The 16,846-nt window shown below is 43.6% G+C and overlaps 1 protein-coding gene across 1 annotated transcript; it reads left to right on the forward strand.

Moving 5' to 3' along the window:
• Window positions 1–82: 82 nt before the first annotated feature.
• Window positions 83–11,945, forward strand: CHAMP1 (chromosome alignment maintaining phosphoprotein 1). The gene is made up of 2 exons (XM_075057360.1): window positions 83–317; window positions 8,235–11,945. The coding sequence occupies exon 2, from the start codon at window positions 8,296–8,298 to the stop codon at window positions 11,164–11,166; it is 2,871 nt and encodes a 956-aa protein (XP_074913461.1). The 5' UTR covers window positions 83–317; window positions 8,235–8,295; the 3' UTR covers window positions 11,167–11,945.
• Window positions 11,946–16,846: the final 4,901 nt, after the last annotated feature.

Raw genomic sequence — 16,846 nt, forward strand, 5'->3', positions numbered from 1 at the left:
CTTCCTCCTCCTCTTCTTCCTCCTCCTCCTCCTCCTTCTTCACTCACGACGCTTCCGGTTGGGCGGCGGGCGGGCCCGGGGGAGCGATAAAGCGGCCGCTATTCGGCCGCGCGCCTCCTCCCGGAGCCCCCCCCCCCCCTCCCCTCTCCCCCATCCCCTTCTCCCCCTCCTCTTCCTCCTCCTCCTCCTCCTCCTCCCGAGCGCTGCCGGTCCGGCCCTGCTGCCGTCACCGCCATTGGCGGGGGAGGGGGGGGGGTGAGCCCCAGCTCCTCCCCTCCGGCCCGGCGCCCCGTTGCCGCTCTGGAGGTTCCTCAACGGTGAGTACGGGCGAGGTGGGGGGGGGGGTTCCTCACACACCGACACCCCCATCCCTCCCCCCCCCCCCGGTCTCCCGCCGCTGCCCACCGGGGCCCGGCCCGCTCCCCGTGGTCACCGGGCCTGGGCCTTCCCCTTGTCTCAGGGGTGTGTGTGTGTGTGGTAAAATGGGAACAAAACCGGCGGGAGGGAGAGGGGAGGCGGCGGGGGGAGAGCGCCCGGTGGGCCGGGAATGAAGGGGCGGGCGGTGAGGGGGGTCCCTCGCCTCATCCCGGGGGGGGGGGGCTGGGCAGGCACCCCCTCCCCGAAAGAAAGTTAAAGCAATGGCGGGCGGAGCGAGGAGCAGGTGGAGCACGCTGCGAGTTCTGCTCTCCTGCTGCGAGAACAGCTCGGGGGAGACAAAAAGAAAAAAAAAAAAAAAAGAAAAAAGGGAGTTTTTGCACGGGCCCTCTTCCCCACGGGACCGTCCCCTTCGGTCGCGACAGAAGCGACTGCGAGGAGGGGACTGCGTCGCCCCTCAGGCGAAGCGAAGCAGATGCAAAGCGAAGGCTCGGAACGTGTCGCTGGGTTACACCGTTAGGGATGGCGACTGTTGGTGGCGATTTAGAGCTGACCGCTGCACTGAAGGAGGCTCCTGCCTGTGAACTTTAGGGAGCCTGGAGAAGGGCCGGGGGAGCAGTCGCTGCCCGTAAGGCTCTGGTGCAGGTGTTAGGAGGATTTGATGGTTGACCGTGCGGAGAGGAGCTGCGGTTCAGCACCGTTAGAAGTAAGAGGGGTAATTGGAAGCTGGACTTGACCGAGCTGTTGGTAAGTGAAGAACACGGAGACCTCAGATTTCATTTTGCTCTTCTGCGAGCTCCCCTTGAACCTCATTGTGATCTTAAACTCGATGATCTTAAAGGTCTTTTCCGACCTAAACAATTCTAGGATTCATTTGCTTCCAGGGTAATGTAAGTGGAATTCATAGCCTGGTGTCACCAAGATTCACAACCTTAATTCACGATTCCTGACTAGATAGTGTGCTCTGGTGGGTCCAGTGGCACTTCATTAGCTCAGGTTCAGCACTGCAGAAATAAGGTTTCTGGGACCGTTTTTTGGAAGCTGTCTGTGTGGAATTGTGAATTTGGAGTTAGAAAGCCCTATCAGAAGTACATGGAGTTAATTTTTCCTACCCCGAATCTGTCACAGGTGTATTGATATTACTCTGCAGTTTAGGCTGTTGTTAGATCTTGTGTTAAGAATTAATGTTGCTGTGTAGACTTGTCGTTCTCTTAGCAAAGGTGCAAATCTTGCAAAATAGCTGCAGTTCTGTCTCCTTCATGTTTCTTAAGTCATCTGCGTGTGCATCAAGTATTGTCACTTTTCTACTGACTGGAACCCTTCCTGAAAACAGAGGACCACATAGTACAGCCGTTTTCTGCCTGGATCTGGTGTCTCACGTGTTCTCACAGCGTATTTCAGCCTTTCAGTGGCTGGCCGGGTCAGGGTGTTTGTACCTTTTTTAGGTGTGTAATTTTAAAGACATGGTTCAGCGATCGTTGCTGATGGAACTTAGCCCGTACAGATGGGCCGGGAGCTGGGAGTTCAGTTGTGAGGATGCAGTCAGATTCCTGTGGACGCTGCTGGATTAGCAGGAGCATCGCGCTTGCCTGTCTCGTTCACGGAGTGGTGGAAGTGACCCCCTTACCTGCCATTTGCGCTGTGAAGTGCCTGCTTTGCTGCATTGTGGGGGTGTTTGTGTGCAGCTTCCTCTGGGAGCTAAACTTCTGTTTCTTGTCAGCCACAACACAGGGATGTAGCTTCAAGAGAAGCATCGTGTTGCCACCAGACTGCCATTTACTTTTTGGCACTGCAGGAACATGTCATTTTTCCTTTTGCTTAGACACAGCAATAGTAGTCTGGATCTGCTCCTGCTAGGGGAGGCAATGATGTGGCTGTATTCAGCTTTCTTGTGCTGGGAACGAACTTTACCATCGACCCTCTTCACTGATAGAGGATATGGCTGAACTGTTTGCCTGCAAGAAACTTCCAAGGCTGATGAGAACAAACAGCCATCCTTCCAGTGCAGTGACTGGTACAGGGACTCCAATGTGGTTGTAGGGAATCACAGAAAATAGAGGCCTTTCTTCTTGAGGGCTTTCCCAGTTCTACTGGCGTCACTGATATGTGTTACATGTCCTCATTGTCTGCTTGTGTCTCACCAGGCTTGATTCTTTATTGAGAGGAAAAGAGATATAGATCCTTCTGCCAGGGGAACCAAGACAGTCTGATTTTGAAGTATGACATGAGAGACTACTTGTTGCTGTGTTCTGAAATTCTACGTGTCAAAGGAAAAGCAACCCATAATTTTCTGTGCTCAACAGGCAGTCTAGATCTTCAGCTTTGAGCCCTTTGTTGCTTGCCTCTGGTGCTGCCTGATGACAGTCACAGTGTATCCTCTGTAGAGGAAAAATTCAGGGATATATTAAAAGTCGCAACATTGAGAGTAGAATGTGTTTGTTAAAAATAACTGAAATGATTAGTAGATGTGTAGCTATGAAATTGGAATGGAGTTGAGAAGTGGAGACATCTTGTTAGCTGCCAGAGTCAGTGTTGTGCCTGTTGATTCTTTCTTACACACAGTTATCTCCTGCGCATTTCTTTTTCTACCACTGGGAGGTTTTTGAGAGGGTGTAGGAAGTATGGCTTAATCTTTAGTGGGATCCTCATGGATGATGGGATGCTGAATTCAGGAACTGGCTCTGAAGTGACTGTATGTGCTAGCTGGGTAGATACCAGGAGGTCTGTCTGCTCTGTGCTGTAGCTTTGGCCACTCCTATTGCTCAGTCTGATGTGAGCTTGACAGAGATTGCTGATGCTGTTTGACTGCACTTTCTGGTTGCCCTGCAATATACATAGCCAGCTTCAGAATTTGCAGTTATCTCATTGCCTCTGGCTCCTTGGGTACTTTTTCTTTCTGCCAGATCGTGACTTTGGCCTCTTGGATGCTGAGAACTGAGCAAGAAAAGTAGTGCTAGTTGTTCTTTTCTCAGGTAGATACGGGTCCTCATTACTGATTCTCTTCCCCTGCTGTTCTTCTGTTCTTTGTGTGATGGAGGAGATCACGGTGAGAACTGTAGTGTAGGGGACAGGAACTGGTATAAGGACCTTCAGCATCTCTGCGGAGAGAGAGAGCTGGTGGTAGGAACTTTGTATGTAGGTTCTAGACATGTGTAGAAGAAGGGGGTGGGAGGAGGTGGCTGATGGAGCAGCAGTAGAGACTGGTGGTCCCACTGCTGACATGTCTGGGTCTCTTGAAGCAGCTTTTAACCTGAGTGGTGGACGTTGTTCTACATCACTTCAGGTCAGCAAAAACCTTCAGTTGAGCTAAGAGCTGAGTTGGTGCTGATGCTGTTACTGTGCTTGGTATCTGTGGCTATAGTGAGCTTGTAGACAGAAGCACTTGCCTGTTTAGGTAGATTCCAGTGGAAATCTTCATGTCTCAGGAAGGCTAAGAGTGAGCCTTGGCTGTCTTAAGCTAAAGTTTAGTATTGCAAACTCCAGAATCTTAGCTGAATCTTAGTACTTTGTCTTGAAGTGGAGACAGGATGCGGCCACAGGACAAGCATAAATGCTGGGCTTCAGGCTTCTGCTTCAATTGTAATGTGTTCTCAGAGTAGATAGTTCTGTTTGGCTGTATCTGTATTTGTTTTCTCAGTGTTGCAGCCATGAAAAGTGAGAAAAGTAGGAGGGGATGCAGAAATAGCGGTTAAGGAATGCGGTGTGCTCGGTAGTCTTCAAGTGGCATGCAGCACGGCCTCAGCTATAGCCACTGTGGCATGGCACATCCTGTAACTGTGAGTTTGAGTAGGGGTAATGCTGAAGTGTCCTTTTTACAAACCAGGTAGGGCCTAGCAGAGTGTCCAGCAAAACGAAGCAGCCTGGGGCCCGTACAACAGCTATCTGTACTTGGACGGGTGGCAGCTTGTTTGTGTCTCCTAGGAGTCTTCAAGGGGGCTTGAGAGATACTCTAGCAGCCCTCTCCCTTCTGCTGTGTTTCACGGGGCACCTGTCTCTCATGACAACTTGATTTTCATCCTGAAATTTGTACTTCTCCTCTCTGAAGAGCTTCAGATGACTAAAATGACGTTTGGATTTAGTATTTGGTCAAGTTCTCTGCAGTGCACATGGGGCACCCTGCCAGATTGATCGCACCAGTTATTTTCCTTACTCTTTTTATGGGTTTGAGTTGAAGCAGTGCAGAGCTAGGTCCCTTTGATGTCTGTAATAAAGCATTTACGCAGAGGGAGCGTGGTCCATCTTTTTTAGTGTTGCCAAAAAGATGCCGCTGAGCATAGATTACATCACAGTTCGTGCAAGTTCAAAGCCACGGGGACCTGGTTGTTGACCATATGCTTTCTAGCCTGGCTGGCTGTGCTGGCGTGGGACTGTTTAGAAAGCAGTGACATGCTCTTCCTCAAACTTTCACCCAACTAGTCAAGGCAGGATCCAGTGCAAAACAAGTTCTGATGCAGGGGTTGACAGCAAAGAGAAGTGTGAAGCAGGCCGTTATCTGTGTGACAAACCTGAGTATAGAGGAGGGCACTAATCAGAGCTATGTAGAGACAGTGGTGATTGAGCTCAAAGTGAGAAGGGATCAGGAGGGGTTGACGGAAAAATCTTCTAGACTAGCTATTCAGATGTGTGCTAAGTGAACCAGCAACATTTCAGAGTTAACGCCTTCAGAAGGGTTTCAACAAATTTAAATTGACAGCATGAGTTAATAGTGGCTCACCGCTGTTCAAGTTTGTTACTGGTCTCACAGTCCCTATTCTAAAACTAGATTTACTATTCCATTACTATTACTATTATTAATACTATTACTATTACTATGGAGTCATGGCCTAAGGTGCTGCAATACCAGAGAGTTGTCTTGCTCAGTAGTATGCCTCAATTAAGCAGAGATTTCAGCAGAAGAGGCAGTTTCTTCAGTGACTGCCGGCTACAGTGTAGTGAAGTTAGAAAATTAAAAATGGTGAGCTATGGCAGTGTGAGAGAAAGTACCACCAACTCTTTAATGTTATTTCTTATGCCAAAGGCTTGAATGTCAACCTTTAAATGTCTGGAGATGAAAATGAGGAAGTGCCTGTAACTTCCCCAGTTCCAGAATAACCTCCTGGTCAAAAAAGCTTAACAGCAACTTGGACAATTTGTGAAAGGGAGCCAGGGACCTTTTCTCACTGTTGCATTTGGAAGGAAAATGGAAATTTCCATTGTAAAGTAAGATAGGACTGAATAAAAGGAGAGAGTGGGAGGTGGGGTGAAGTGTAGTTGAGAGGAGTGAGTAACAGAAAACTCCAGAAAGGGCAACAGTTAGGTAATGTGTGAAAAGGGTAGAAGAGATTGTCTGGTAAACTTTGTTGTAAACTATGATAAATTCAGTTTGGAAAAGCCTTTTTTTTCTAGAGAAAAGAGAATGGACAATGCAGGATTACCACCAATTTTGGAAGTGACAAAATTCCCTTTCAGTTCTGAAAATGTGATTAGTGCAGTGTGTTCTTATTGTCCTAGTTATGTTCTGCTGTGATTCGGTAAAAAAAGTAATTTTTCTTTAGCTCGTATGATCAATTCAGAGTTTCTGGCTTTCAAATTGAAATCTGCCTTTCCTCCCATTGCCCCAAATCCCCCAGCCAAAAAATAAACCCTAATTCATGAAGACTTTCGGGCCTTTTGGTGTGTTAAGACATGGCTTGCTTTGGGGTTTTTCAGTTGGCAAGTTGTTTGCTATTGCAGAGATACAGACCACTGAGCACTACTGTTAGCTTTCTGGTTTGTTTTGATCTTGTACAGGAATATAAAGTTTGTTATAAGATGTTGGGAAGTGTTTTGTGGTCAACACCGAATGCGGTGTGGACTGCATTTTGGGGTGTCTTTTATATGGCTGTTAATAGTGCTGGGAAACTGCAACTTACATCCCAAAGGTCCTTCCACTTCAGTATTTGTAGAGCAGTGCAATTCCTTTTCATATGTAGCTAGCCTGCGGTCGGATGCTGTTCATTTGTCTCATAGATGTAAAGCTGGATCCCTCTTAAAGCTCTGTCTGTGGTCCCGCTGTGCTTCCTGATTGGAAATCTAGCTATTCCTGTGACTTGATCCAAGGTGCATATGCATAGTGCGTGCAGAGAAGTTGTTCGATGAGGAACTGAGCTAGTGAACCTTTATTTCTTAGGGATTTGTGCCTTCCACTCCTCAGCCAATCCCCCTTTCCTGTTGTTTTTTCTGTATCCATGTCATCCTTTAGCAGCACTGCTAATTTACTTTCATTCTGTCCCTGCCCCAAACCCAAAGCAGCTCACCACTGTTGTATTTTTAATTCCTTCTCTTTTTCCTGAAATACAAGCTGAATCAGACACTGCTTGTTCTGCAGGTTTTAAGACTATTTGCATACTGACCATTCATGTACTGATTACAGGCTAAACAGAGCCAGTAACTGTTAAGTGAAATATTCAGCCTTAGCCTCAGCGGAGCCATTTCTTTCATTCTCTACTTGGTTCCTGATTTTCATGAAACTTGTAGAAATTTAAAATGAGACTGGATTGCTTTGTCCAATTTGATTGGCAATGACTGTAGGGCAATGTGTTTGTATAAGCCTCATTTCCATAAGAAACCAGGGTAAAAATGCTTTAGGAATAAATTAAGAAAACTTTGTTTGGATGCATATTTTTAGATTTCTTAGTAGTCTACTATATATTTAGACAGGAAAATTAATATTAAAATGACACAAAAACTTTGTGTGTTTTGAAACAGTGTGTGTTATAAGACCCCCAGAATTAGGTTGATAGCTTAGCATGATAATCATGTAACATCTGTTTTAATTTGAACATACAAGAAAAAAGCCTGTGCATCTCACAAATACTCCTTTTCACCATAGCGATACCTCCCACATTTACGTGAAAATGACTTATGGAATATGGTTAGACTTGGTTTGCTGCTTATTATAGTAGCTAATCCGAGTAAATTCTGTTGGAAATAGTGGAATCTAGCCAAATCATTAAAAATTATTTGCATTTCAGATGCTGCATTTCTGGGGTTTTGGGGTGGGTTTTTTGTTTTGTTTTGTTTTTTTAAGGTCTTGCAAAAACAGTGATTTTGAGAGATTTCCATCTTTCTCTTTGGGGTGAGGCAAACAATGTTTTGAATACAGAGGGCTGTCAACTACACCAACTGGAAAAAAAAAGTCAGTACTGTTTTTTTTTTAAATAGTATTTTTGTTGTTATTAGGGCAGCAGATGAAATAATGGAATGGAAAAAATTCTTTTCGTAATGGATAAGGTCTTTATGAGCAGGAGCTTTTGTTTTTCATGTAATTTGTGAAAGGAAAACAGTGTTCAGCAGATGAAAACAGAGCCTAGGCTTTAAGCTGCTGTTTTCCTCTTGAATTTTTTTTTGCCTTTGTCAAAAACAGCTAAATTGTTTTGATATTTTATGATGAAGATGCAGTTTTGAAATGGCTGTCTCAGTAGCACTGTTTTAGAGTACTTTTTATTTGCGGTTTACAGGTGTAATGTAAATAAAAACACTTCAAATCTGGGAAGAAAAGACAACTGAGAAAGCAATCACATTTATCAAAGGAAACAAACTTAGCTCTTCATCACCTGGGTTCTTTTTTTAGCATTTGCTTCCAGATTTTTTTACATAGCTGGGAAGGCCTATTGTTAAATATAAGCTTTGCTTTTCAAGTTCTACTGATGTAAAATGATGTGCAGAAGTTGGAGAGACCTATATTTGGATTTCTTTATGAAATAGTTAGTACCTATGCAGAAGATATGCTGTCTAAAATGGAGAGAAAAAAAGCACATGTGGTTATTTAGGAATGACAAAGAGTTGAAATTAACATTGACAGTTAACTATACAGATTTTTTTTTTTTCCTTTATTGCAGGAACTGAAGCTTGCTCTTTGAAAGGTGCAGTGCTGTGAAAACCGTTACTGACTGTAGAAAAATGGACGTGTTGCAGATACTACGTAAAACCACCGAGCGCTTAGAGTGTGATCACTGCAGCTTCAGAGGAACGGACTATGAAAATATACAAATTCATATGGGTACCATACACCCAGAGTATTGTGATGAAATGGATGCTGCTGGTTTGGGTAAACTTATATTTTATCAAAAAAGTGCAAAACTGTTTCACTGCCACAAATGTTTCTTTACCAGCAAGATGTATTGCAACGTATATTACCACATCACGGCACAACATGCAGCACCTGAGAAGTGGAATGAGGAGCGGAAAGAACAGGTAGAAGGAGATTCAGATTCCTCCAAAAAAAGTGTCACGTTGGAGCCACAGAAACCTACCCTTTCCCCCGAGTTGCGGAAACCTGCCCTTTCTCCTGAACTCCCCAAATCTGAACCTGTTGTTTCCCCCAAGCTTCAGAAATCGTCAGTGTCCCCAGAGCCCCAGAAGTTGGCTCAGGCGACTTCCTCAGAGCCAGAGAAGTCAGCCCAGGCCGTGTCCCCAGATCCAGAAAAGTCAGCCCAGGCCACATCTCCAGATCCGGAGAAGTTAGTCTCAGCCGTATCCCCAGACTCAGAGAAGCCGTCCCCTGCTGTGTCCCCAGACCCACAGAAACCATCCCCTGCTGTATCCCCGGACCCGCAGAAGCCATCTCCTGCTGTGTCCCCCGACCCTCAGAAGCCAGCCCCGGCTGTGTCTCCAGAGCCGCGTCGGCATTCCCCGGCTGTGTCTCCAGAGCCGCGTCGGCATTCCCCGGCTATTTCTCCAGAGCCCCGTCGGCATTCCCCTGCTGTATCACCCGAGCCCCGCCGCCATTCTCCCGCTGTGTCTCCGGAGCCCCGCAGATACTCCCCAGCAGTGTCACCAGAGCCAAAGAAACCTCCTCCAGCAGTATCCCCTGAACCACGAAGGTATGCCCCAGCTGGGTCTCCTGAGCCCCGGAGACATCCTTCTCAAATGCGTAGGCCTGCTTCTGCTTCTTCTCCTGAAACCCGGAGGCCTGCTCCTGCAGTTTCGCCAGAGTCGTGGAGACCTGGTCCGACTGTTTCCCCTGAACCCTGGAGATCTACACCTCACGAAGTGCAGAAGTCTTCCACGGTTTCTCCCTGGGCTCCAAAGCCTGCCATGTCAGTGTCCGTAGAATCCCGGAGGGCTGCCCCCGAGTCCCGAAGGCCTGGCCCCGTTGTGTCGCCAGAACCTAGGAGGCTTGTTTCCGACTCGTGGAAATCTACGTCCTTTTCCGAATCCCAGAAGTCTACTCTTGTTTCTTCTGAGCCATGGAAACCCATCTCATCTGTTTACCCTGAAGGCTGGAAACCTGTTCTGTCCCCTGACACCTGGAAGCATTCTCCCCCTGTTTCTCCTGAGCTTCGAAAGTCTGGTCACACCGTTTCCTCTGACTCTTGGAAGCCGCCTTTCTTTCCTGAGGTCCGAAAGCCTGGTGCTTCGGTATCTCCTGAATCTTGGAAACTCTCTGAGTCCCGGAAATCTATGTATTTTTCTGAAACTCAGAAATCCACATCTGCTGCTTCGTCTGAGGTTCAGAAACGGGCTCATTTCCCTGAACCTCGGAAAAGAGCTCTGTTCCCAGAGTCTCGTAAACCTAATCCTGCTGTTTCTACTGATGCCCAGAAACGTGCTGTCTTTTCTGAGCCCCAGAATCAGGTGTCTACTTCTGCTGTTTCTACTGAAGGCCAGAAACATGCCCTATGTTCTGAAGCCCAGAAATCAGCTCTTGTTTCTTCTGAAGTCCAGAAGCATGCTCTGTTTTCTGAAGCCCAGAAACTTGCTCCCATTTCCTCTGAAGTTCAGGAGTCTACTTCCTTTCCAGAGTCTCAGAAATCTGCTTCTCCTGAAATTCAGAAACACGGCCTCTTTACTGAGTCCCAGAAATCTACTCCTTCTGTTTCTCCCGAGAACCCCAAACAAGCTGTTTTTACTGACTCCCAGAGATCTGCTGTTTCCCCCGATGTTCAAAAGCACGCTGTATTTTCTGAGATGCAGAAGCCTGCTGCTGCTTTATCTTCTGATGTCCAGAGACATGTTGAAACTACTGTACCTTCTGAAATCCAGAAGAACATCCTGTTTTCCGAGCCTCACAAGTCTGCTCCAGGTTTTTCCTCTGAGCCCCAGACACCTAGTGAGTCTGGTGAGAGTGACTTTCTTTCTCACAGTTTAGATGATCAGAAACCACTGGATGATTTATTCTCACAGGATGAACAATCAATATTAGCCAAAGAATCACCAGAAGACATGTTGTATTCATGCCCCAAAAAGAAGCCCAAGAAGGAAAACCAGGAGAACTCAGATTCTGAACTAAATAGCAGTGAGTGTGGAAAAACAGACATGGACTCAATGGAGATAAAGGAGCAAGAATCCAACAGTGACCAAGAGCAATATGATATGGAGTCATCTGATTATGGCAAAGAGAGCAAGATAGATGCAACTACTCCCGTGCAGCCACAGTGTGTGCTGCAGTTTACTGAAGAGAAAGAGGCTTTCATCTCTGAGGAAGAAATAGCAAAATACATGAAGCGTGGCAAGGGAAAGTATTATTGCAAAATTTGTTGCTGTCGTGCAATGAAAAAAGGTGCCGTCTTGCACCATTTAGTTAACAAGCATAATGTTCAAAGCCCATACAAATGTAAAATATGTGGCAAAGCTTTTCTCTTGGAGTCTCTTCTTAAAAACCATGTTGCTGCTCATGGTCAAAGTTTGTTGAAGTGTCCACGTTGTAATTTTGAATCAAATTTTCCCCGAGGCTTTAAGAAACATTTAACTCATTGCCAAAGCCGTCATAGTGATGATACACCTAAAAAACACTTGGACAGCCTTGAACCACTTGAAGAACAAATTTAATCTGTTTTTTCCCTTGTGCTAGAAAAGCTGAATTTTCAGAAGTGTTCAAAAGTGTTGCTGTATGTTAACCGAGTAGTTTAGCTGATCTGACAAGTCAGAAGATGCATGGTTTATTGTACTATGTTTAACTTGTCTTATAGCTGTATTACTGAAATGATTTACTTTCGAAAGTCATTTTAAATATGTGCTCATGTCTTTGTATTACCCATCAGTAGAGTCATATTTTATTTTTCAGATGTACTATGTTTTTGAAACCAAAATTGATACAAATTAGTTTTTTAAAGATTTGTAAAACAGGCAATTAAGGACTGGAGTGGCAAGCAATCCATATATTCCTGTGAAGACTGAACTTGTTTTTTCACATTTGTTAAATGTATTTTTCAAAATGTTTTTATCAAATTCTCAAAATTAAAATTCTCACCAAATGGAATGTGAATGAGCCAGGCATGAGAAATTACCAATCCTTCTGGAGTAATTGTGCCCTGAGGTTGTAATTGAGTGTATAGTCATTCGTTGGAAATCTATTGCACTCAATTCCCTGACTTATTGTCTCAGATTTAGAAGCATCAAGGTACTTATTTTGTGACTCTGTATTTTGGCCATGTTTTAAGCATGTACTAATATACCTTAAATTGATGGATTAACGTCAAGACTATGTATAGCTCAACACTTTCTCTTGATGATTCAGATGTTTGTAATGTCAGAAACCCCCTAAATTTCTTGTATTTGGTGAAATGTTATGCTTTAATCTTTTAACAATAAAAAGAAACCCAACCTGGCATTGGCCGTTTTTCCTTTTTTCCAAATCAAGATCAAAACCTTTCACATTGAACATACTGTCTTTTAAGTATCTTTGGCAACAGGAGATACAAAATTGTCCTGGAGTTCTGCTCTGAATACTTCAACTTTCCAGTCACCAGCCTAGGAAAGCAAGGTTAGTCTAAATTTCCTGTCTGCTTCAGAAAAAACATATCAGATGTAAATGAGGGAAAACATGAAAAACAGGAATTTGTGCACTGTTATTTAGCATGCTTGCTTTTGTGCTATTTGCATATTAACTGTTCAAAAACCCTAAGTACTTTATAATTCAGCAGGAGAATATATTTTAAGTGGAGGTCATGCAAGGACAGTTTTGTTCTCCTCAGGCTAAATTATGCCTAGACTTCAGCTGTTGTAAATATTTGCTTAGAATATGAAGGTGATAGTGTTAAATAAATAATAATTTAAATTTTTCAGGTGTAAGCTCCTACCAAAGAGCTTCAGATTGATTTGATTGAAACCTATGCCTGCTATCTTTTGTGTTTCAAGAGGATTTCTGGAAGGAAGGGAAAAAAATATTTAAAGCTCTACACTTAGGTGACTTCTCAGTGCTGCCTATTAAGAGCAAGCTTTCTTGCAGGGTTCTCACACAGGACAAAACCCACTCCATGCCCCTAAGTCCAGTGCCCATCATTTCCTTTCATGGGGTCCGGACTAGAATTCTAGAATTTTTTTTTTTTTTTTTTTTCCTAGGACCAACTATAGATAAATCTAAAAGAGAGCACTTGACTATTACGGCTCTGCTAGCATACTTAGTTGGTATAAAAGCTGCTTTTCTCCTCTGCTATCATTTCATCACTCTTGGCACAGTCATTTGGTTAAAAAGATGCCTTAAGCTATTTGAATAAAGAGAAGAAATCAAGGAAGGATTTGTTTGAATTGGCAGCAGTGTCACCTTTACAGTTCTATGTCTCACTACTGACAGATACTTCTCACTACTCTCTACCAGCTAACTTCCTTGATTTCTGGGAATCTGTCATCAAGACTTGATGCTGTTTCTCTACGTACTTTTTTTGGTAACTGACTACTTGATTCTTTAATCTTGATTTACAGCTGTCAGAGTGTACTTTGTAACTCTTGGAGGAGAACTCTGCAAGTCCCCTTGATGTTAGGGCATGGAATCTCTTTAAAAAAAGGTATGATGGGCACTTTCCAGTTTCAATAAGTATAGAATTTTGTCAGAGCCTCGTGGAAGTTGAAGGACATTTCTGCTGTGTGGGTTTTTTTGTCCAGACTAAGTATTCTGTCACCATTCCCTTACACTGTGCTAGTTTGAGATCTTTAAGATGTTTACTGCTGGGATCTGAACTGATTTAACTAATTTCTCTAAGGAACTGTAGGACACCAGTAGACAGATCAGATTGTGGGTTTATTGTTCCCTTTCAGATGCCCTATTATATAGATGCTGAGGAGAAGGATGAATACTCGAGTACAGACAGTGATCATTCTTTTTTGACATAAGAAATGCAAGTGAAGCACTTCAAGATTTAACCAGTGAAAGAATTTGCTTGGAATATGCCTAATGCTATAATGTAGTCCTTGGATACTCTCTGAAATAACATCAGTTGAAATCATTACTAATTTTGTTTCATACGTTGGAGTATGAACCAAATAAAGAGGTCTGCAGTTTCCAGAAATTGCTGCATATTAAGTCACTGGGGCATTTTATCAAAGCCCCTGGTGTTGCGTGCTACTGTCTCGCTCATTCCTGTTCTTCAGCACAGGGACCCTTTGGGGTCAGCACCAGTAGTTGTAACTTCAGGTTTCCTGTGGAGGTGGTTTGCTTGGCAAACAACGCGATCGGGTCAGGAGACAACAGCTGGGGCAAACACAAAGTTTACTTCCAGTATGGGTATTTCAGATAACTGCAGTTCTGAACCCTGTGGGCTGCTCCTGCCTGAGAAAAATGTGATTACAGACCTTAGATATAAAGAAGACAACTCCGCTTCTTTTTTTCTTTCTTTTTTTTTTTTTTTCCACCCCAAAAGGCTATTTATAGCCTATGCTGAGAAATGTGGTAGACAAAAAAATTCCTATTACAGTCTATACAGGGTATGCAGTGGTTCACAGATGATGCATACAGCTATGAATTAATTACCTTGGTAGAAAAAAGATGAGAAGCCCATTTGGAACCAGTGTGTTAGGGTGTAGAGAAAGTGTAGAGCTCCAGTTGGAGTGGGGCAGGAAAAGAATCTCGTTTAAGTAATAGAGATGAGTACAATTAAACTTGGAATTTTTATGGATTTTTGTAAAAATCTTTAGATTTTTTTTCACCATGCTTAAGAATAATCTTGGGATTGGATGTAGCAGGTTGTATGTACTTAAAATTCCTTTCCTTCTCTTTGTATAATAATATATTGCTTGCTTAATCTCATGAAATTTTAGAAGCAGAAAATCTTGTAGAAAATACAATTTTTGAAGGTTTGTCTATGGATTCATAGTTTTGTCCTTTTGAGGGTTTTTTTTTTAATCATGGCTGTTTAGTGATGTAGAACAGCTTGCTCGTATCTTACTAACATGAGTGCACTGAGGTCACCATAACCATTGCTATGCTCATATATATGTATTTTTAAAAGGAGAAGAGAGAGGAAGAAGTTGGAACTGTTTCCTACCGTACTGCTGTTACGACCTGTTCTGAAGAAACTTTCATTTTAAGTAAGTTTTGGTCAAATAATTGCTTTTCTGAAGTATAAGCATATAAGAACATTTTTGTTGCTTACTTTCTGTGGGGAATGAGAAAGGTTGCTCAGGAAAGTATCAGAGCTAGATAAATCAATTTAAAACTTGGAGAATGCAAACTTTGGGAAAGTGAATATGAAACTGAAAAGCAAGTAGACGAATGTGTAGGGTTCCACCTGAATTCTAACCTTTCTGTATATGCTTTGTAATAGAGTTCAGAAGCATAATTGTGTCCTTTTAAAATATGGAATATATATGAACCTTTCACAGTTAATGTATAATACTTTGCATTTTCTTTCCTGTAGGTTTACATGACTTAGTTTAACATGTATTAAAAACCAAAAACAAAAAAAAAATATCCAGCCCCCAGTTTCTAAGGGATTTCTTGGACAAAAGAGAAGTTAAAAAATTTGCTTTTTGACTAAGCGTTACCCAGCCAGGGTTGCCACATGGCTGTTGATCAGTTATCTCTAAAGATCACAAATATAAGCATCCGATGTATAATTACCAACATTATTTTGTAAAACTGCAGGGACTTGAGAAGGACTTAGCTTCCTACCAGGTGTATTTAAATAACGTGAATGCATTCTGTGTATGTGTATGCATTACTTTGTATGTCCTGCCAGTTGTCTGCTGGGTTGGTCTTTTCTTTCTCTGCCTTTCTACTTTCTTAGTTTGTGTCTAACTGGATGCTCCAGGCAAGATTCTTCTCATGCCTCGTGAAAGAGTGCCAAAGCCACAAGTGATAACCCCTGACAAAATGGATAAATTACATATGTGTGCTTCATGTTTCCTTAGCTGACCTTGGAGCCTTGGCATAGTGGCTGAGACTTGCTGTTCTGTTGAAGCTGCAGGGTAGCTCTCATTGTACCTAGACAATCCTTGACTGCGGTGGAGGTTTGTGTAGGTATCAGAAACAGATTTTTTGATTCCTTGTCTCGGACGCTTATACTAATATTGACTCTTCAAAGTGCACAACCTTCTGAAACCAAAACTTCAAACTCCAGACTTTAAGCAAAACTCAGTGGAGAAGCAGGCATTGATTCCCAGTGGCTTCGTCCAGTGCTGCAAGAGAAAATTTTAAAATAGTTTGTTTCTCTTTGTACACTGAGCATTTAAGTTTACTCCTTATTTTCCCTCCATGCACAGCTGTAGAACCTGAAGCATATTGAGGAAAAGCAACTCCTTTTAAGGAATTTCCAAACCTAAGTGAAGCCTCCTGCCTTTTGAAAGTAAAAAGAAAAATAGATCATTTAAACCTAATGGGGAAAATGAAGTGCTTGTATTAAGAACAAAGATACCTATCATAGGTACGTGTCATCCTGACTTTGCAGAAGACAAGAGTTTATCAGTTGCAGCATCTGTGCTATGTATTTCTAGTTAGGAATAGTCAAGTGTTCACAGACACAAAAGTGTTCTGGTAGCTCCTCAAGTGTAGGTGCTACATCCTTCTCATCTGTAAAAAAATAAAAATTAGGAACAAAAAAAGTAGTTTTCAAAAAATAACAAATAATGGCAATGGGGGGCCCAGGTCAAGGTCTTGTTCCTGCCAGTGAAGAGCAGAGGCGTGCAGAAGCATGGACGGACCACGGGGGTCACCACCAAATTGTGAGGCTGGTGTTGTAGGCAAGGATTTGACTTTTATCATTGTGGAACCCTGTTTGAGGCTCAAGGACTCTTAGGGAGAGATGGAGGAGAAATTTGGCTTTTATGACTCGGGGACCCTGTGTGAGGGTTGAGGGCTGTTGGGGAGAAATGGGATCCACCACCTTTGCCAACAAGCTGGTAAACCTGGTGAGGAGAGTTTTAGACTAAGAACGATGGGGGAGGGGAGATGGCAACCTGCAATTAAGCGAACAAAACATGGGAAAGGAGTGGAAAATAAAGGACGTGGGGGTCATGGGATCAGGAGACACCTCAGGAAGAATAATATGGTGCAAAGCCTACGCCTCAAGCCTATGTATACGCACAAATGCTTGCAGCTTGGCCGACAAGGTGGAGGAGCTAGAGCTGTGTGTGGTCCCAGAGCGGCACTGTTGGAATCACTGAGATGTGGTGGGACGGCTCATGCGGCTAAATTGCGGCAATGGACAACTACAGGCTCTGCAGAAAAGAGAGGAGGGGAAGATGACGGGGAGATGCTATTGCCCTACGGGTGAAGGAGCAGCTTGGGTGCGTGGTG

This window comes from Buteo buteo, chromosome 25 (assembly GCF_964188355.1).
Source record: "Buteo buteo chromosome 25, bButBut1.hap1.1, whole genome shotgun sequence".
Taxonomy (NCBI): Eukaryota; Metazoa; Chordata; class Aves; order Accipitriformes; family Accipitridae; genus Buteo; species Buteo buteo.